Raw genomic sequence first — 22,380 nt, forward strand, 5'->3', positions numbered from 1 at the left:
GACCATGATTGAAGTTATGTAGGCAAACATATTATCTGTGACATTTCAAGCAATTGCCCAAATTTCTAACCTACTGCCTGAAGCCTGTAATCTTGATATTGATCTGGCATATTGCTGGGCTGTACAAGAAATGGGAGAAAGTGAGGACTGCAGACGCTGGAGATCAGAATCAAAGAGTGTGTCGCTGGAAAAGCGCAGCAGGTCAGGCAGCATCCGAGGAGCAGGAGAATCGACGTTTCAGGCAAGAGCCCTTCTTCAGGAAATGCCCAGCTTATGATTCTGACCGATTGCCAGTTGTACCCCTGCTGTAGTATTGCGCGTTCCTTCACCTCAAAGTGGCGTCTGGCTGAGTGCTATCACTGCAAGGTGTTAGCTGATGGTATCTTTGTTGTTTATTTCAGGGACCACAAGGACCTCAAGGACCCAGTGGATTCCCAGGACCCAAAGGACCCCCGGTGAGTAATATTTCCTCGTTCGACTTTATTCAGGAGGTTATGTGGGAGGAGAGGTTCCGATCCGGTGGATCCCTGGTTGTGAGACACACCTGTGGAATCCCAGCATTCTTCCTTCAATGTCAGCAAAGGGTGGGCATGGTGACACAAAAACCAAAATTGCTGGTGAAACTCAGTGCGTCTGACAGCGTCCGTGGAGAGAGAGCAGACCTTTGAGTGAAGGTCACCAGACCCGAAACATTGACTCTGTTTTCCTCTCCACAGATGCTGCTGGACCTACTGAGTTTCTCTACCAATTTCTGCTTTTTGTTTCCGATTTCCGGCGTCTGCAATTCTTTGTTTCAATCAATGCGTTGGGTGACCTTCAGAGGTGTTTCTTTTTTCCCCCAGAGCAGGGTCCTTGGGATGGTGTGCCTTGCTGTTGAATTGTAGAACCCCTACAGTGTAGAAGCAGGACATTTGGCCAATCAAGTCCATACCAACCCTCTGAAGAACATCTCACCCAGTCCCACCACCCCCTACCCTATAACCCCGCATTTCCCATAGCCAATCCACCCTAACTTGTAGGAGGGAACTGGACCAGTTCAAACTCCACACAGAGGCAGGGACCATGTTCAAACTCCACACAGACAGTCACCCAAGGCTGGGATTGAACCCGGGCCCCTGGCGCTGTGAGGCAGCAGTGCCAACCACTGAGCCACCGTGCCCACCCCTGATGAGGAAGGTGCAGAGATCATTTGTATCGTGAAAAGGCAACAGAGGGCGCTTTGCCAGTTCTGAGCAAACTGCATCCTTCTACGTTCTGGTCGTGGGGAGTGGAGAAAATGCGGCTGTGGACTCTTACCTTCCAGCTGTGCTTGAAGGATTTAGACAAAAGTTTATTGAGGCGATGGTTGGCTAGGATGGAAGTGTGGGATTGGACTGCTGTTGAGCAAGGGGTGGAATAACAAAACCCTGGCCCCCAACTCTCCTTACACACGTGTGTCTGTTTATACACTCTTCAACAGCCAGACAGAATGCAAAATCACAAACACTTGAGAAAATCCAGCGTGAAATCTGACTGAACCAAATAAAGGGGATTTAGAATCAAATCTGTAAACAGAATGGGTGCAAGCAGTTCACGAAGCCATTCTGAGATGCTTTAAAATTGTTCATCTATATGCATGAGACAATAAGGTCCGATGTAGTCAGCTTAATCCGTGAGGCTACGTTAGAATTTGTTTCAAATAAATGTATATCATGCACTTTTTTTCCATAGCTATGTGACGGTCATGTGACACCTGCTGAAATCTACTTTATCTTCCAGTGAAACTAATAAGGGAGGAACAAGGGATGAGAGTTATTTATAAGGAAAGACTGAGCAGGCTTGGGGTCTGATTGTGAATGTAGAGTAATAAAGCAGAGGAGCTGTGGATATGACCTAATGCCAGACCTTTTCTATGCTTGGCGTGTTTGTTAGGGTAGATATAGAGAACATGATGCCAACAGGTGGCTCAGTGGTTAGCACTGCTGCCTCACAGCGCCAGGGTCCTGGGTTCAATTCCAGCCTCGGGTGACTGTCTGTGTGGAGTTTGCACGTTCTCTGCATGGGGGTCCTCCTTCCACCGTCTTAAGGTGATGGGCAGGGGTAGGATAAATAGCCAATGTCTCTTCCTCCAGTGTAGTGGAATCTAAAACCATAAGACGGAGGTTTAAGGTGAGAGAGGAAAGACTTAAAAGGGACACTCAGGGGAAACTTCCTTATACAGAGGGTGGTGCCTGTATGGAATGAGCTGCCAGAGGAAGTGGTGGAGGCTGGTACAATTGCAGCATTTAAAAGGTTTCTGGATGGGTATATGAATAGGAAGGGTTTGGAGGGATATGGGCCAAGTGCTGGCAAATGGTACTAGATTAATCAAGATATCTGGTCAGCATGGACGAGTTGAACCAAACGGTCTGTTTCCAAACTGTATGACTCTATGTAGGTTAGGGGGATTGGCTGTGCTAAATTGTCCGTAGTATCCAGGGATGTGCTGTCTAGGCAGATTAGCCATGGGAAATGCAGGGTTATAGGGATAGGGGGGGGGGGGGGTTGGGTCTGGGTAGGATGCTGTTTGGAAGGATGATGTAGACTTGATGGGCTGAATGGCCTCTTATCACACTGTAGGGAATCTATGATTTCAATAACAGGAAGTCCCAAATTGGTGACAGTAAACTCTGGATGGTCAGTATTAAATCTGATTGGAGTGTCCTGGAGAAACTTCTGAAGTATTGCTTCACCTTCTTAACTCTCTTCACTCTCTTCAGGGTCCCCCTGGAAAGGACGGGATCCCCGGCCATCCCGGGCAACGTGGCGAGCCTGTAAGTTTCTCTTTGGTTTTTCATCAGAGGGAGCTTTCCCAATCATCAGTCCTGATGCTCCAGAGGACAAAATGTAGATGAGGAAGCCCACTGCTGCTTAGATACGTGGCTCAGTATGTTCTTCCTGTAGCACGAGAAGATGGCTGTCTCTTCACCCTTTGAATTCTGATGCCCTGGTGCTGCTGCAGCTAATGGAGCAAGGCTGGGTCACTGTGATCAAGGGGTTTGTGCCAAGGATGGGACAGGATGGGATCTGGGGTTAGGATAACTCACCGGGGGACCCACTGTATCTGCACTTCAGGTGGCAGGGCCACTGTGCTTGTGTCTAGCACAGAATCGGGTCGGGGTACCCAGGTCAGTCACAACGCTAGATCCTGTGCTTCCTGACCTGCCCCTGGTTAGTGGGGTCTAATATTAGTATCACCAATTGAATGAAGTAAACAAATGATGGATATAAATGTTGAGTGTTAAAGGGTGAACAGGCAAGGTGTTAATTTGATTAAGTGTGTGTGTGAGACTGTGTGTCTGAAGAGGTATTGAAGTCTATGTAGGGTTCTTGTGGTGCAGTGGTAGTGTCCCTACCTCTGGGCCAAAAGATCCAGGTTCAAGCCCTGCTGATGTCTCATAACAAGTTGGTTTCAAAATATGTTTAAAGAGACCCCCTTCCGTAACCAGTGGGTACCACAAGGGCTGGTGTCACCATACTTCCACAAAATGACATTTCATTAAAAACTTTCCTTTGAGACTTTGTCGATATTTACAGTGGGTTCCTTGGTTTTGTTGGTTTAGCGAAGTAGAGAGACGGGTCAGCCTGGATGAGAGAGTACGAGGAGAATTGTGAAGATGTTTAATAAGATGCTGCCTGGATTAGAGGGTACGAGCTATAAGGAGAGGCTGGAAAAACTCTGAATGTTTTCTCTGGAGCGGTGGAGACTGAGGGGAGACTTGATAGAAGGTAGAGTTGATGGTCAGAATCTTTTTCCCAGAGTCGAAATGTCTAATAATAGAGGGCATGCTCTTAAGGTGAGAGGGGGAAAGTTCAAAGGAGATGTGAGGGGCACAGTTTTTATACAGAGTGGTAGGAGTGTGGAACATGCTGCCAGATTTGGTGGTGGAGGCAGGTATGATAGGGCTTTTAAAGGACTTTAAATAAGCACATGGATATGCAAAGCATGGAGGGATATGGATCAAGGGCAAGCAAACGGGATTAGATTAATTTGGTGTCCTGTTCCCTGTGTTGTACTGTGTTCTATGTAAGCTGTACGTCAAAGAAAAGCTTTGAGTCTCAATCTATTACCTTCAAGCTTGGATCCAGTTAACAAGTGTGAGCTGTGTGTACTTTGCTTTGGAAGTCTTGCTTCATTTGTGTAGGAGTTTGTTTGGATCACACCTGGAGTATGGTGTGCAATGTTGGTCTCCTTACTTCAGGAAGGATGTTATTCCCATAGAGGGAGCACAATGCAGGTTCACCAGACTTGTTCCAGGGATGGTGGGACTGTCCTATCAAGAGAGATTGGGCCTGTATCCTCTAGAGATTTGAAGATTGAAAGCTAATTGAAACTTAAATATTATTTAAAGGGGTAGACAGGGTAGGCCCAGGTAAGATGTTTCTCCTGGTTGCAGAGTCTAAAACTGGGGTGGGGGTGGGGCATGTTTTAAAAATCAAAGGATCTCACACTTACTCAGAGGGTGTGGAAACTCAGTCTTTGACTGTGTTTAAGGGGAAGATTGATGGGCTTCTAACGACCAGCTCTGCACAGGGTTATAGGGGTGGGTTGGGAAAAGATGTTGAGGTGTTTGATCAGCATTAACAGCATTGAATGGTAGGGCAGACACGATGGGCTGAATGGCCTTCTCCTGTTGTCACATTCCTATCGGTGGGCCACCCGTTGAGTATTGTGTTGTGAACGTGACTTTGATAGATGGCCATGAGGGCAGGTGGGGGGAAGGGTGTGAAGCCAAGGTCACAAGTCCTTGCGGCTTGTTTCCCGATGGAATTCCTCAGCTGGGTAACCGTTCCTGAATCCTGCCATTCTCTTTCTCCAGTTGCGGATTGCTTGACTTCCCTTTCCGTTTTGTTTCCAGGGTTTCCAAGGCAAGACGGGACCCCCTGGCCCCCCGGGAGTTGTGGGACCCCAGGTAAGTTGGGCGGGCCCCGGCCCTCGACCAGGATTTGCTGGGTTAAGACGGAGCGGTTGAAGTGCGTTGAACGCGTCGCCGTCCTCTCCCGGATCCAGCCAGTGCGGTTGAGCAATCTTCGATCGGGGTCTGCGTTGACCGGAGCAGGCTGCCACACACTGCTCGCTCTTTCACCTCTGACCCGGACTGAGACCCACTTCTCAACGTGAACGCTGCGCCTTGGGTGAGACTCCGTCCAGCGCGGTACTGACGGAGTGCTGCGCAGTCAGGGATGTTGTCCTTCTCAAGGGACATTAAACTGAGTCCTACCCCTCCCCTTCCCGTTCCCTTTCAGGTGGATATAAATGGCCTGGAGCACTGTGGTGGCTCAGTCACTGAGCACATCCCAAATTGATGTTCAAGATAAAAATGCGTATGGAGATACTGCAGGAGAGTGGTTTTGAGTTGGAAAATGATCCATGGTCAGAAAGTTCCTACAGTGTGGAAAGAGGCCATTTGGCCCATTGAGTCCACACCAAACAGCATCCCACCCCCCGTACCTGATAACCCTGCATTTCCCATGGCTAACCCATCGAGACTGCACACTCGTGGACACTTCGGGACAATTTAGCATTACCGATGCACCCTAACCTGCACATCTTTAGACTGTGGGAGGAAACTGAAGCACCCAAAAACACAGGGAGAATGCACAAACTCCACATAGACAATTGCCTGAGGGTGGAATCGAAGCTGGGTCCCTGGCGCTGAGAGACAACAGTACTAACCACTGAGACACTGCTGCCAGTTTAATGGTGGAGCAGGCTTGCCAGGCACCTGTTCCTGTTGCTGTTTCCTATGTCGCCCTGAACTGAAGGGTTGTCCAGGATGTACTGCCTGATATTTATCCTTCCTTCGAGATCGTGAGAGAAAACAGACCATTCATTCATTACTGTTTGTGAGAGCCCGCTGTCCATAAAGTGGCTGTGGTGTTTCCCACACTTACAGCAGCGAACACCATTCTGCATCGTTGGCCGTGAGAGGCGCTGTCTCATTGCACACCTTCCCCTCTTTCGAGAAATGACTCTTGTTTCCGCTTTATCCATCAGGGTTCGGCTGGTGACAGTGGGCCAATGGGGGAGAGGGGACACCCTGGAGCTCCTGGACCTCCAGGTGAACAGGGTATCCCAGGCACCGCGGGGAAGGAAGGGGGAAAGGTAAGTTCACCGGTTGCTGTTTGGATCTTGCAGATCCTTGTCTCCATCAGAATTGGGAGAAGGATGCTCCCTCTGTGTCACTGTGGTCAGCAGATTGTATCCTGTCCCCATCCCTCAGCCAGCAAGCTCACTCTGTCCCTGTCTTCCTGCGCTCAGGTCAACTGAAGCAAGTTAGCCCCATCCCCACTTGTGAAAAATTCCTAGAGGACCCCGATTTGAGAGAGAGCGAGAGGGGACTGGTGGGGAGGTTAACCTGAGGGTCACTGCACCTTCGGTAAGGGGAGAGATCGAGAAGCCAGGACTTGCGTGGTAACCATGGCCAGTGTGGCAATTGAACCCATGCTTTTGGTGTCACTTTGCATCTCAAGATAATTGCTATCCAGCCAACTGAGCTAACCGACCTGACCCAGCGGTGATGCCGGCTGAACTCACTAATCACAACCTGGGGCATTTCGTAACACTGTCCATGCCATTGGCTGGAGAACCAGCCAGTGTACTCACTCTGCCACATTCTGAAGGTTAATCAGTTACACTGCACTCGATCAGAAACGCAGACCAAGAGCTGTATGGAGTGGCGAAGGTGATGCTCTGTGGTCGAGAGAGACTCCCGTTTGTGATGCTGTGATTTTCCCAATGCCCTCTCTTTCCCCTTCTCTCCCTCGCTCTGATTGGTGATGGTGGTTTGGTATGCCAAGTTGGTGGACCCAGGGAGATGCCCCCAATTGGCAGCATGTGAAAAGGATGAGGAGACACTTGAATGAAACTGATATCCAGGGAGCTTAACATTTCATCCCTTTGTCCTAGAAACTTGTAGTCATCTGAGAAAAGTAACCAGGACCAATAATAGGGTCATAAAGGCACAGAAGAAGGCCATTCAGCCCATTGTAATCCAAACCAGCTCTTTGTTGATAAAGTCAATCACTCCGTTTCATCCTCTTGCTGTACTCCTCATTGCCCCCTGAAGGTTTGGGTCGCTCACATTTCATTTGAAATCCTTCACCATCTCTGCTCCCAAGCCCAGCTTGTAAGCAGCAAACTCCAGGTCATTAACTACCAGCAGTATTCTTCCCCAGGTTGCCACCACTTGCCCTCATAGTACTTCTATTCAATCATGGGATATGGGCGTCACTGGCTGGGACAGCTTTTATTTCCCATCTCTGACTGTTAAGGGTCAAACACATGTCCTGTGGGTCTAGACTGACCTGGAAGGACAGCAGACTCCATAGCCCAAGGTTTCTCCCAGACAGTCTTAACCTCAGATTTTTAAAATCTTATTTTCTTTTTTTTCCTCTTTTTTTTCCCCACACCTAGCAGTGATAGTGCTTATATTTTGCCCATCACCCATGTTGTGTGTGTGCAGGTGTGAGACACAGTGAAAAACAACAGGTAAGTCTTAACCTCAGATTTTTTAAATCTTATTTTCTTTTTTTTCCTCTTTTTTTTTTCCCCACACCTAGCAGTGATAGTGCTTATATTTTGCCCATCACCCATGTTGTGTGTGTGCAGTGAAAAACAACAGGTATACAAACCTTTATTCAATTTCCACCACCAGGAAGAAAGGAAACACCTGGATAGCCAGTGACAAGTCTCAAAAGGCAATGCTGTGTGATCAAACAGCGAAGGGGAGAGCGGCGCCCACCTCTCCCTGAACAGCTCAAGGGTATTGGTAGATACCACGTGCTCCTTTTCCAGGGACACCCGAGCTCTGACATACCCGCAGAAGAGGGGCAGGCAGTTGGCTCTAACAACCCCCTCTATGGCCCAGCCCAGGAGGAGGTCCTTTGACCTACATAGGCAATGAACCATCTTATCACCTGACCTGACCATACATCCATACCCTGCACTTTTATTGGATTCAACTTTATCATCTGCCTTGGTGGGATTTGAACACGGGTCACCAGGACATTACCTGGGTCTCTAGATTAATAGCCTAATGATGATGCCACTAGTCCATCGCCTCCCCTTTGGGAGTGAAAAGGATGAAAAGTGTCATTAAAATCCATCTCCAAACTGCTTGGGGGGGCGGGAGGAGGAGGCGGCAATCAGAACTAACACAGACAAAAATGGTGTCTGTAAATTGTCATGTGTTTGACATGCTCAAACAAAATGTTTTGAGGCAACCCAAGGAAATTGAGTTTAATTCCAGCCAAGATCCCGGGCATTTTGATGGGAATTCTTCTGGAATTTTACCACCTTTCTTTTACCTTGCAGGGAGACCCCGGTCCTTTTGGATCTCCTGGGAAACCTGGTCCTGACGGATTACGGGGATTCGCCGGTGCCCGGGGACTGCCAGGTGCTACGGTAAGTCTCTCTCGCTTACAGAAGGTGGGACAACAGCAGAGAAACTGCCTCCCCAGAAGATGCCATGACTTTGTTTCTGGGAAAGCGATTTCCTACTAATTATCACTGGCATTGGATGCAATAGCGTGAAGGTTCACTCGGCTGATAGCTGCAGTGAAGGGACTGTCTTTCGAGTAAAGTTTGAGAAGGTAGGGTCTGTACCTGTGGGAGTCCAGTCATAATATGATAGGACAGGTCAGTCTGGTGCCTGGATGGTAAGGAGTCAAGAGGGGTATTGAGTGAATTGTCATGTACACAATTCTGCTGGGGCTTGACAGGATAGATGCTGAGAGAATCCCCTACCCTGGGGCAGTTCAGAAAGAGGATGCAAATTGAAAAGAAGGGATTTGTCCTCAGACAAAGATGGGAGAAGTTTATTCTATACAAATTGTGAATCTTTGGAATTCTCTATGGTAGAGAGGAGTGTGGTCTTGGACTCTGAATAGATTCCGTGCTCAAATACACACGTGTGTGAATGGGAAAGGAATTGTGGATAGTGGGGAAACAGGCAAGCAGGTGAAGTTGTGGCCAAGATCAGGGCATTTTATAAACGCAGAGCAAACCCGACTTTGTACACTCACATTATCTGAATGGTCAGCATGACTCCTTACCACCCAGTTACCAGGCTAACCTGTCCTACCATTTTACCACCCAGTTACCAGGCTAAATCATCCGACCATCTTACCACTCAATTACCAGGCTAAACGTTCCTACCACCTTGCCACCCAGTTACCAGGCTAAACCGTCCTACCATCTTACCAACTGGTTACCAGGCTAAACGTTCCTACTACCTTACCACCCAGTGACCAGGCTAACTTGTCCTACCATCTTAACACCCAGTTACCAGACTAACCTGTCCTACCATCTTAACATCCAGTTACCAGGGTAAGTTGGCAAGCATCCAAGACACCCGTCCGAAAGTTTTGTTTTGCACTCCAAATTGTTGTGTTTTTTTTGGGGGGGGGGGGTTGGTCCCAGGAAATCACATTGATTTCAGAGCGCTAAAGTGATCGTGGTCTGAGAATGCAAGCATGCTCACCCTTGACCACTCTAATCTGTGGTGTCCCTCACATCCCAATGAGCTCCCGTTGTAAGGAAATATTTACGGCCCTCAATGCAATGTGGATTTGATAATTGTAGCTTTGGCCCATGACCCATTGGTCATTTTTATATAACGCCACATCAGAGATGGGAGATAAGCTCTTACCGCATGGTGATAGTTAACAGTGGGAAGTGTTGATGTGACCGTTTATTTTATTTTCTATTTTTTCCCAAGCTACTGCCTAACTGCGGGAGTGCTTATATTATCCCCAGCACCCATGTTGTGTGTGTGCAGGGGTGAGACACAGTGAGAGACACAAGGTATACAAACTTTTATTCAGTTTCCACCACCAGGAAGAAAGGAAACACCCGAGTGGCCAGTGACAAGCACTGCCCTTCTCAGAGGACAATGCTACATGATCAAACAGTGAAGGGGAGGGCAGGGGTGATGTGACAGTTTTATTTAGTTCTGATGTAAGGTAAACCTACAGAATCTTAGAGCACAAAGCGAGATTAGTGGGCATCAGGCTTGGGGGAGTTGAGCACATTATGACCCTCTCAACCACGTTTGGTTTTCAGTTTCTTTTTGAGAACTTTAATTTTGTTACACCGCCTGTTTAAGGGCCTAACGTTCACTAATTTACTCTCATGGGCTCTTTCGTAATTGGCTACCCACTAGGGTGTGGGAGAGAAAGAGGGTATGGGGATCGAGTTTGGACGGACAGCCACAATTATGTTGAATGGCAGAGCTGGCTTGAAGGGCAGTCCTGATCGTATTTTCAATGGAAGAGTTTAGCGAGAGACTGCTCGTGGGTTTAGAGGGTGCTGCAGCAGGATATTAAGATGGTTCATGAACCCGTCTAACCACTTGTCTTTCCTGTGCCCAGGAGGAGTCGGTGGTCCATGTTAGCACGGTGGTACTAACTTTGCAGCATGTCCTCCATTCTTCAGAGGCACTGCTCCTCATATTTTGTTTGCTGTTCGGCCCCTGATGTTTGGAGGCCTGTGTGCGGAGGGGAGAAGGGGCAAGTTTATGGGTGCATTCAAGGGTCTTCTTCTGGTTCAGGCCAACTTATTCATTATCATGCCCAGACAGGGGGGCATGCAGGGGTTACCTTGAGAAATGACTGCCCACCAGTCTTCCCTGGTTGTACCCCTCCCCAGGTATCTTTGGAGAGGATAGTTTGAGGCCTTCAGAGTCAGTGATCCCCAAGCATTAGCTTTCCCTAAAATTATACTTTCGTTCAATTTCAAAAAGATGTTATTTTTATTACAGTGCCCCTGTTAAAAGGATGTCAACTAGTTGAGTTGTTTATTTGTTTAACTCATTTAATCAACGAGTGTAAATAGAAAGACTATCAGGCCCTGGTGGCACAGTGGTAGTGTCCCTATCTCTGAACCAGGAGACCTGGCTTCAAGTACCATCTGACCCAGAGGGTGTGTACAGCTGCCCAATCGTTTATCCGAAATGCTCAGGACCAGCTGGTTTTCGGAATTCAGAATTTTTGAATTTCAGAATAAGTGACAGTTTGGTGAATTTCTTTTAAAAAATCTTACCGGAGGGACAGACTCTCGAGGCCTACCAGTGCTGGGCCACGCCCCCTCACGTCGTTTTTGAGTGACACGCATCATGTGGGTGTCGACTTGGGTTAACTGTTTACACTCCAAACAATCTTGTCAATGAGAGAAAAAAAAACTTCACAAAAACATCTTCAGACTTCAGGGCTTTTTGGATTTCGGGATTTCAGATAAAGGGTAATACCATCTCTGACCACATCAGTTGGGGAACAAATATCTAGAGGGCTGTTGTGACAGCGGTAATGTCCCTTCCACTGAGCCAGGAGACCTGGGTCAAGGCCCACTTGCTTCGGAGTTGTGTCGTGATATTTCTGAACAAGTGGCTTCGAAAGTATGGACAAGCTGATTCTCTAGATGCCAGGTGATCTTTCACAGGCTGTGAGGAAGACTCTACCCTAATCACATCACCATCAACCGTTATCTATGGTGGGTAGGAGGTGGAAAAGTACCGTGGATGATTTAATGATGGTTCGGAAGGAAAAAAAACTGTTCAGTTTTGTGTAAGAATAGTTCTGGATATAAAAAGAGGGAAAAAAAATGAGAGACTTGGGCCCCCATGTGGTGCAGTGTTAGTGTCCCAGGTTCTTGATTCACCTGCCCCTGAAGGGTCTCTGGACAGACTGATTAGTAAATATCTATATAGCAGAAAACTGGGAGGTTAGGGTGCTGGGCACTAAAAAGCAGAGGATTGCAATGTTGCATTCCTTGGATAAACTAGTGATTGAGAATTTGTGTTTAGTTTTGTTCTTCTCCATCTTGGCTCTGGATCTGATTAATAGGCTGGCCGCTCGATGACTGGTTTATTCCTCTTGTCTTCCAGGGGCCTCCAGGACTGAAAGGAGCAGAAGGACCAATGGGTACACCTGGACCGACGGTAAGTAAGATCCCTCATCCATGTTGTATCTATCTCATCAAGCACTGTTCCTTCGAGACTGAATGATCTCAATCCCCTAGTGACTGGATCTCATAACCTGTGCTCCCAAGCCAGGGATCCAAAGTTTGGATCATGAAGAGGAACTGGACGTACATTTCCTGGGATGTAAAGGATGAAGGGGTTGATATTTTTGAGGATTTTGGGACGAATCTATTGAGTAGGTAGACAGAAGCTGGTGGAGGGGACCAGGGCAAGGAATCGCAATCTTAAAATCAAAACAAGGCCCTCAGGTTTGTAAACAAAGTGGAGAGCACTTTTATTTTATCACTTATGTGATGTAAGGGTTACTGGCTAGGCCAGCGTTTTTGGCTCATCCCTCCTTACCCATTGAGAAGCTGATGGTGAGCTGCCTTTTTGATCCACTGCAGTCCAATGGGTGTAGATAGACCCACAATGCCCTGAGGGAGAGAATTCCAGGATTTTGACCCAGTGACAGTGAAGGAACAGCCGAATATATTTCAACTTCAGGGTGATGCTGCTGTTGTTTCCCGAACCTTAGTTGATGTCAGATGGTGCATTTGCTTTAATTCCTACTGATACAATAGAGCTTGCTTGGGTCAGTTCAGGGGACAGGTAAGAGTCAGCCACATTACTGCGGGTCTGGAGTCATATAGAGGATGGTAGTCTTCCCTCCTCGAAGGACAATAGTTAATCTTTAACAACAATCGACAATAGTTTCAGGGGTCTGATTAGGACTTCTAACTATTTTTCAAAACTAAATGCAAATTCCACCATCTGCTGTGGATGGATTTGGATGCAGGTCCTCAGAGTATTCCCGTCATGTTAATGGTCCAGTGACAATACCACTAGGCTAACTCCTCCCCACACTAAAAGTAACAGGAGATGCTGAAGCTGGATTAACCATCTGAAACCGGAGTCCCTGTGTCTAAGGGACATGGAACCCTGGTAGGTGGATGGAAGTAGAAATCAGATGTGATGGTCTATATCTGAGCTGTCTTCAGCCTGCAATGCCTCAACCTGCTCCTATTTCCTGGGTTGCTGTGTCAATGTATTTCTTGCTGTGCTTTTAAAGGCTCTGAACTTGCCAATGGCCAACAGAAATGGACATCTTAACCCTCCGCCCAATTGGGTTTGGAGAAGATGTCAGATTCTGGTGATGCCATTCATAGGGACTCTCAGCAATGTTGGATGACCTAACCCTTGTTGTCTCTCTACAGGGGTCCACAGGCGAACGTGGGCCGAATGGTCCAGCTGGTGCTATCGGCCTCCCTGGTCGACCCGGTAGTCCAGGGCCCCCAGGCCCTATTGGAGAGAAAGGAGCCCCTGTAAGTCCTCCCGTCAGTTTCTAAAACTGAGCCAATTGCCGTTGATCCAGATGAATGTTGTCCCTTTTTCGGTCAGGGTGCTTGGAGCTGGAGAGATGGGGAGGGGGCTGAGAGGGAGCTGTGGGGGGTGCAGAGGCTGCACGTTCCTCCTTCTCATGTTAGCAATGGCGTTACGGTGTTACTATTGCTGACCAAGAGACATGTTGTTGAAACTCTTCACCTCCCGCTCATCAGGACACAATCGCAAGAACACCAAATCTTAAAGGGAACGCCAATTTAGCTTGCATGAGATCTGGTCACAGCAGGGGTAGGCCATTCGGTCCAAGTCTGCCCCACCATTCATGGCTGCTCTGAGAATCCTCAGATCCACTGACCTGCCTCTCCCCCGGTACCCTTGTTCCTTTTTACTGATTGAAAATCTAGCCGAGCTTTGAATACACTGTTTGACCCAGCCCTCTGCAATACAGATCCCCACAGACTGACTATCTTCAGGGTAAAACAAAACCTCCTGTTCTCTGTTTTACATGCGCGACCCCTTATCCTGAGTTTATGCCCTCTCCCACAACCTCTCCACGGGAGTGTAAGTCCTGCTGCAGAGAGCTGGGCCCTGAACTGGGGTTGGAACTTGACATTGAGTGAGTGCAGTCACTCTCTGGAGGGGAAAATAACAATAAAGAAGTGCGGATGCTTGAAATCAGAAACAAAATCAGAAATCGCTGGAAAAACTCAGCAGCACAGATGGTTTCTCTGCACTGATGCTGCCAGATCTGCTGAGTTTTTCCAACAATTTCTGATTTTGCTTCTCTCCCCAAAAGGACCTCATCATCACTGACACTCAAAGATCTTGGGCAAAAGCCAACGATTGGAGCTCTCTAATTTAGTCAAATTTCCGCCAACCTCCAGCAGTTGAGAATCCAGAACCCCGCAGTGAGCGAAACTGACTGTTCCGAAATATTAACTCTGCTTTTTCTATCCACGGACGCTGCCAGACCTGCTGAGTTTCTCCAGCACTCTCTGCTCTCATTTCTGGTTGCCAGCGTCTGCGATATAATGTTATAATTTGTGTGCCCAGGAGTCCCTTTACTTAAAAATCAGTCAACTGAAGCGCAATCGCCAATTGCGAATGGAATGTGCTGGTCCACACGAAAGGGTTTCATCTGCTTAAAAGTGACTGAATTGAAGAAGCCATGAGCTGGCTGTAGAGCGGGTGGTGTTTGCATTGTCAACAATTCGGTATCTTTTAGTTGCATGGTCATCCACTGGTGGGCTGGATGCACAAGCGCTGGGTGTTCTAAATGGGAGTGCATGTGTCTAAAGGTGTCCATCATTGACCCTGTTTCTGTTTTCATGTCCAGGGCGACAAAGGCCTTCCAGGTCCTGCAGGTGATGACGGTGTCCAAGGTCCCCTGGGTTTACCAGGTCCGACTGGTTCTCAAGGCCCGCCGGGAGATTATGGCGACAAGGTACACTAGATATTCTTTCATACGGTCCCCCAATGGGCCACCTGCAATCGTCTTACACACCGTAGTGTGTGGTTGGACAGCTGTGTTCATAGCACTGTTAAAGCGAATGGCCAGGTTTATGCGTGCAAAGGGTATACCATAGTCATGGAGAGTAGAGATAGGCCATTCAAGCCCATCAGGTCTGCTCCGCCTGATCTGAGAGTGTCTGCTGATTGTGACGGAGTCCTGATGGCACCAGAACCACTGCCCTGAGGATGGAGCCAGTGGTTTGAGTTGCGTGCTTGGCCTACCCTGTTACACGCTCTCTCCTCACTGCTGCGCACGAATGGATTTCCATTCAAGTAGACTAACGGGGTGTCCTATAGCGGTGTCGTGGCACAGTCCCTCCTCCAGACGTGGTGCTCCGGGTTTGAGTCCTTCCCGGATATTCATGGAGGTCCATTCGTTGGACAGCCAAACAAATTGAGAGTCCACCTGTAGATCCCACTCCACTTGTGGAATCGCTGACGCCACAGCCTCTAGTGATAAGCTAACAACGTATCCCAGGAATAACAAGTTGCAGAAATCCTACATAAGGTCTTGTTTTGTCCACTCCATCTGTCTCCAGACATGGGGAATCTGAGAGGTATTACCGCTGTAGGGTAAGCAAGCTCCTGGTTCACACTGGTCAGCTCAATACTCTTCCTATGTATGTGGCATGAAAGAGTTTTTGACTCTGATAAAATGTTCATTATATCTGGCAGCTGTTTTGTAACTCGCCTCCATGTTGAAAGGACAAGCTTTCATGTTGTGAGATGATCGCTCAGTGGTGTTGTGGGATCAACCACTGGTGGCTTGTGTTTGAGATTGAGAGCTTCCTATAGAAGGCCACAGGACCTGTCCAGTTAGCAGTAATAAAGGATCAACCACTGTCAGTGTTAACCAAAAAAAAAGCAACAAACCAGTACAGTGGCTCAGTGGTTAGCACTGCTGCCTCACAGTACCAGGGACCTGGATTCAACTCCAGCCTTGGGTGACTGTCTGTGTGGAGACTGCAAATTCTTCCTGTGTCTGCGTGGGCTTCCTCCGGGTACTCCGGTTTCCTCCCACAGTCCAAAGACGTGTCGGTTAGGGTGGATTGGCCATGCTCAATCACTTATAGCATGCAGGCTAGGTGGGTTAGCCATGGAAAGTGCAAGATTAATAGGTTTGGGGGGGGGAGGTGGATCTGGGTGGGATGCTCTTCTGAGGGTTGGTGTGGATTCAATGGGTCAAATGGCCTGCTTCCACACTGTAGGGATTCTGTAAACAAGATTGTATAATAGTAACAGGCACAAATTGTATTAAATATCTGGGCATAATGGTTAAGACTAACTAGAGAGGATGGATCTGACTCTACTGGAATCTAGATTCCTGGATTTTCCACCCAAGACAGTGTGAGATCATCAGATTGACTGAAGCCTAATACAGTCACTGCCACTCACCCTTTCTGAACCATCACCTTATACAATAAGCACCAAATCCTGACTGCAGAAACAATAAGACCATCGGAGTGGAAGTAAGGCCATTCAGCCCATCGAGTCCACTCCGCCATTCAACCATGGCTGATGGGCATTTCAACTTCACTTACCCACACTCTCCCTCAGCCCTTAATTCCTTGCGAGATCAAGGACTTATCAATCTCTGCCTTGAAGACATTTAACGTCCAGCCTCCGTTGCGCACCGTGACAATGAATTCCACAGGCCCACCACACTCTGGCTGAAGAAATGTCACTTTGTTTCTGTTCTAAGTTGACCCCCTCTAATTCTAAGGCTGTGCCCACAGGTCCTAGTCTCCCTGCCTAACGGAAACAAATTCCCAGCGTCCACCCTTTCTAAGCCATGCATTATCTTGTAAGTTTCTATTAGATCTCCCCTCCACAATGGTGACACTGTCGCTCCTGTCCCACAATTGGTAGCCTTCTGTCTTCAGTGAACAGTCAAGGTCATTGGAGCCACAGAAACTCAGCAACTAACTAACGGAGGTTAACATGACAGTGCAACTCCGAGCGAGAGAGTCACTTTGGGTCACGAGCTAATCTTCTTCATCTGACCTAGTGATCTGTCTGGATGTTAGAGTCTCGGATACCCATTGACAAAGGGTCTTGTGCTGTCTTGTCCTTCCTACAAATGTACTGTCAGATCTAACTAAGATCTCAGCTTGGTGCCTATAGTAGGATTTTACCATTTTCAAAACGAATGCTCCGTTTGCACTCCTCCACAGCAGGTCAATGCAGTTCCATTTATCTGAAAGCACTTTGCGATGTTAGTAATGCAAGCCTCTCTCCATCTCTGACTCCCGCTTCTCTATCTCTCCCTTCTCCCTCATCCATCTTTTCCTCCCCCCTTTCCTCCTCTGCTCTGCCTGACTTTGCATTGGCCTTTCCCACTGGACTGAACATAAAAGTGTGTGTAAATGCCGAATGCAGGGACAGTTTGCAGTTCGACTCAATCCATCTTTAAAAAGAGATGCTGGATATTCTCATACATGTCAGCTGCGATAAGGGTTAATCTTGTTTTACTAGGGCCAGTTGCTGCTCAGGGACTAAAAAGGCAGCTGTGAACAACAGTTTATCCACATTGATATTGAGTGTTTGGCCTGACTGCTGTGAGTCACAGAATAACTGAATTATTAACTATTTGGTCCACTGTGCTTGCACTGACTCCTCAAATGAGCATCGTTAACCCTTCCTTATGAACCAAAACGTCAATTCTCCTGCTCCTCGGATGCTGCCTGACCTACTGTGCTTTTCCAGCACCACACTCTCGACTCTGATCTCCAGCATCTGCAGTCCTCACTTTCACTATCATTAACCCTGTGCCAATGTCCTCCTTTTCCCCAAAACCCTGCACACCATTTCAATCCAAACAACCATCCGATACCCACTCAAGTGCCTCAATTCAACCCACCTCCACCACATTCCCAGGCAGTGAGGACCACCTCCTAACTACTCACCTTGTTAAAGAATGTGGCTTTTGTTTCACGCCACCCTTGCTCCTTTTGCACATCACTTTAAATCTACGCCTTCTCATTCTCATCCCTTTTATGAGTGGAAACTGCTTCTCCCTCTCTCATCTCTCCAGCCCCAGTGATGATCTTGAAAACCACAATCCCCTCCCAGCTGCCTTCACTCTGAGGAAGAACAGACTCGATTTCTTCAACTAATCCACATCGCTGGAACCATTCTGGTAAATCGCTTCGGCACTCTCTCCAGTGCTGCCACATCATTCCCACATCTTTCCCTAAACTGTACACAATACTTTGGAAACTGGTTCAGTGTTGTTACCCATCTTTGGCACTGATTGTGAGGTCTGTTAGTCTGTCAATGCCATCTGCAAGCCTTAGATCATCAGACGTAAAAATCCCCAGAAGGGACTTGATTTAATTTCCTCCACTCTTTCGCCAAACTGTCTGCTAGTTTGTTTTTTGACCTCCCTACCCTTTCTGATCGAATAGAAAGAATCCATTATTTTTGAAATGGCTGTTCCATGGCCTGGTTTGACAAGTAATCCCATGCATTATAATTGTCCATGCATTTTGATGTATACTCATGAAGAACTTCAATATGAGTTTCAGCTTTCTGCTTGACATGATGTAGTTGAAAACATAGCCAAAACAGGGAGCCCAGCCGAGGAGGTCAGGCAGCATCCGAGGAGCAGGAAAATCGACGTTACGGACAAAAGCACTTCATCCTGCTTTCTCCTAGCCCAGGCTAGAAAGCAAGTTCTAGGCTTCAAAGGTCGAACTCCACAGAATAACGCATAGTTACTTCTTTTCTGCTGGTTGATTAGATAAGGGTACCTCAGTGGTTAGCACTGCTGCGTCACAGCACCAGGGACACTGGTTCGATCCCAGCTTCGGGTGACTGTGTGGAGTTTGCACGTTCTCCCCATGTCTGCGTGGGTTTCCTCCGGGTGCTCTGGTTTCCTCCCACAGTCCAAAGATGTGCAGGTCAGGGTGGATTGGCCATGCTAAATTGCCCATGGTGTTCAGGTTAGGTGCATTAGTCAGGGGTAAATGTAGAGTCATAGGGGAATGGGTCTGGATGAGTTACTCTTTGGAGGGTCGGTGTGGACTTGTTGGGCCAAATGGCCTGTTTCCACACTGTGGGGATTCTATGATCTGTGTGAATCATAGTGAATGGTTTATTCTCAACACTGAGGCACATCCGTCGGCAGAAACTTATAAGCCTTACAATCATGAGTGTCAATGGAGTGTTGGTGCTCATAATGAGGAATGAAATACTAAGTGTGCCTCCTGCTACAGAGGAATTAGGAATAGGCAGCAAATGTTCATCTTGCCAGCAACCACGAGAGATGAAAAGTAAGAATGGTCACTGTATATCCAGTCTGTTTGCTTCATGGAGGATGATCTATCCACTTTGATATCTCACCCATCACTAACACAGTTCCTGTTCTGTCCAATGCTCTATTGGTTGCTGGACGTCTCCCCTGTGCTTGTGTTGCCTTGTTTCCAATACCCTCCTGACTGCCACGCTTCTTAATTTCCCTCCGCTGTTATACAATGGGGATAGATTTTTACTGCCAGCTTTGGTTTGTGTGTCAGCGTTGGATGTTCTGTCAGAAGGCATCAGTTAGTAATTAAGGAATTGGTTTGAAAGCAATGGGCCACTGGCAGGGTGACCTGGTGTCAAAACCGCTGTCCTTGAAACAGACAAGTGGATCCGGGGAAGTATCTAATCAGTTATGCGGACAAACTTAACAATCGGGGCAATATAAAGCTGTCCCTTTGCAAAACCATTTGAGATAGTCAGGGGGAGTGGAGAGACAATACCTAGGCTCCATATTCATCATTCACGAACCCTGTTATGAGTGTGAACTGTCCTCCCCAAAGTTTCTCTGAAATACTTTGCTTTAATTGAACTAGCTGACATTATCGTCCCTTGACTGATTGCTCATGTGTTTCACGAAATGGATTTTACCTCGATTGTGACCAATGGCTCTGTTTGAATGGGCTCCTCAGTATTGGTTGTCAATTTCAAGCCTTTTAATGAGACATTTCAGTTCGAACTTGTACAGAGTTTTTTTCTTAAATTCACTTATAGATTGCTCAGCCTCCCGATTATTCACAGCTGCATAAACAGACCATTCAGCCCAGCTCTTCATGCTGTCGCTCGTTCTCCACACAAATCTCAACTCACCCGATCAATGCCAATATATCCTTCCATTCTCTAATCCTGCAATTATTCACTCAACTTCCCTTTAAGTGCATCAGTGTTAATTATTCCAATATCTTCAAGTGGGAGTTGAAATAACTCCACAGAGGCTGGTAACCCATCACCAAATCACCCTTTATATACACGGAGAGAGTCCTTGACCCCATGCTCCAGCTCCCTCAGAGCAAGCCCTCAGAGTGAACAGAACCTCTCACGCTCCTGTTGATATCTGTCAGCCCAGGCTCCCTGATTGGACAAGATTAACAGCCCCAATCAGGGAACGCATATCCTCTGAGGTCCACCTGACTGACCCTGTTACATGGGTAAATTCCAAATTCCAAATCTCTGAGTGAAGAGGCATTTTTCTAGATTTTCTACCCAATTTAATGGAGAATTTCTTGTATCTGTTCTCCCTAGTCTTCGGTCTTTCATTTCATCCTCCAAGTGCGAAAGGGAGAAGCTGGGCGAGATTTGAAAGTTGAAAAGATTGCTGGAAAAGCTCAGCAGGTCTGGCAGTATCTGTGAGGAGAAATCAGAGTTAATGTTTCAGTTCCAGTGACCCTTCCTCAGAACCAGTGACTGACCTGAAATGTTAACTCTGATTTCTCCTCACAGATGCTGCCAGACCTGCTGAGCTTTTCCAGCAACTTGTGTTTTTGTTTCTGATTTACGGCATTTGCAGTTGTTTTGGTTATTACTGGGCGAGATTTTAACTTGTCCATGTTCCACCCACTGGTAAAAGCAATTAAAATCAGGCCTAGCTTTTTCTGTTCATCCTCTATCCTATCAAGCCCTTTCATCATGTCTCAAAGGTGGCTCAGTGGTTAGCATTGCTGCCTCACAGCACCAGGGTCCCGGGTTCGATTCCAGCCTCAAGCGACTATCTGTGTGGAGTTTGCACGTTCTCCCTGTGTCTGTGTGCGTTTTCTCTGGGTACTCTGGTTTCCTCCCACAATCCAAAGACCTGCAGGTCAGGTGAATTGGCCATGCTAAATTGCCTATAGTGTTAGGGGGATGGGTCTGGGTGGGTTACTCTTCGGAGGGTCGGTGTGGACTGGTTGGCCCAAATGGGCCTGTTTCCACACTGTAGGGAATGTAATCTTAAAAAACAAAAAGCATTCTCACGGTCAAGGTAACCTGTAGGTTTACTTTGGACGGTTTTACCCGATGAACATGTATTCGATACATCTTAGTTTGAAAGGCTTTATCAAAGATGGCTTTAATTTCCTAAAATTACTCGGAATGTACAGCGTAAAACTGTGCTGATTTGGAGGCACAGTGGTAATGTTCCACCCTCTGAATCGGGAGGTACTGATTCAGTCCCACCATCCTGCAGTGGTGTATATTAACTTCGCTGAAGAGGTAGATTAGAAATGTAGAACACTGTCGGGGTGGCTCAGTGGTTCGCACTGCTGCCCTCACAGCACCAGGGACCCGGGTTTGATCCCAGCCTCGGGTATCTGTCTGTGTGGAGTTTGCACATTCTCACCGTGTCTGTGTGGGTTTTCTCCGGTTTCCTCCCACAGTCCAAAGATGTGCAGGTGAGATGGATTGGCCATGCTGAATTGCCCGTAGTGTTCAGGGATGTGTAGGCTGGGTGAGTTGACCAGGGGAAATGTGGGTTTACAGGGACAGAGTTGGGGGGTGCAGGTCTGGGTGGGATGCTCTTCGGAGGGTCAGTGCAGACTGAATGGCCTTTACCACACTGATAGAAATAGGCCATTCAGTCCACGTGACCACTGCTCACGTTGAGCATGGCTCAATGAAACAATGGCGGAAACTCACATGACAGGGGCACTCCACTGAAGGTGAGCTGACCTCCTGAACTGAGTTACACATTGGCTCGTGATAGCTGGCAGCCCACTCCATGCCTGATCATCGCAGTCCCTTACACGCCTTTACAAGGAGTGTGCGTGAGACCCTCAAAGCGGGGGTTACACTTGCTACCCCCTGGTTAACCTAGAATGACTCTCCACATGGAAAGGGTTCTCAGACTGGCCATGTTGTGACTCAAAATTCATGGCCACTGGCTCCTGAGGTAGCACTTGGACCCAAACGCCTCTGGTCCAGAGCTCGAGCCTCAACCCAGTGTACTGAAAGACCATCTACGAGGTCTGAGTGGGACGGCTGTCTGAAATATGGATGGATTATACATGACAGCAGCATAAATACTAAACAGGGAGGTGTTCTTCAGGGGGGATATGGGTGGCCTTGAGTAGATGATGATGTCAACAAAGTCAGAAACAGCCTGTTCTGGGTGTAGGACCATTCGGCGCAGCCATTTTGGCGCGAGCGATTTGGCGCGGCCTGTTTGGCGCAGCCCATTTTGCCGCTGACCCAGTTAGCTGCAGAATTATTTTGGAACAGCTCCTATTTCTTCCTTTTCAGGCTTAGTTAAAAGCATTAATGAAAGCAATAA

The 22,380-nt window shown here is 47.6% G+C and overlaps 1 protein-coding gene across 1 annotated transcript in view; it reads left to right on the forward strand.

Annotated features, from left to right (window-relative positions):
* Positions 1 to 22,380, forward strand: part of LOC122552376 (collagen alpha-1(V) chain-like) — a 290,918-nt gene that overhangs the window by 207,586 nt on the left and 60,952 nt on the right. Inside the window, exons 36-45 of the mRNA XM_043695125.1 lie at positions 402 to 455; positions 2,739 to 2,792; positions 4,878 to 4,931; positions 6,017 to 6,124; positions 8,336 to 8,425; positions 11,904 to 11,957; positions 13,196 to 13,303; positions 14,659 to 14,766; positions 18,242 to 18,290; positions 18,384 to 18,421. Of these exons, the coding sequence (XP_043551060.1) occupies positions 402 to 455; positions 2,739 to 2,792; positions 4,878 to 4,931; positions 6,017 to 6,124; positions 8,336 to 8,425; positions 11,904 to 11,957; positions 13,196 to 13,303; positions 14,659 to 14,766; positions 18,242 to 18,290; positions 18,384 to 18,421 (717 nt within the window). The remainder of the gene's footprint in view (positions 1 to 401; positions 456 to 2,738; positions 2,793 to 4,877; positions 4,932 to 6,016; positions 6,125 to 8,335; positions 8,426 to 11,903; positions 11,958 to 13,195; positions 13,304 to 14,658; positions 14,767 to 18,241; positions 18,291 to 18,383; positions 18,422 to 22,380) is intronic.

Source organism: Chiloscyllium plagiosum, chromosome 8 (assembly GCF_004010195.1).
Source record: "Chiloscyllium plagiosum isolate BGI_BamShark_2017 chromosome 8, ASM401019v2, whole genome shotgun sequence".
Lineage (NCBI taxonomy): Eukaryota > Metazoa > Chordata > Chondrichthyes > Orectolobiformes > Hemiscylliidae > Chiloscyllium > Chiloscyllium plagiosum.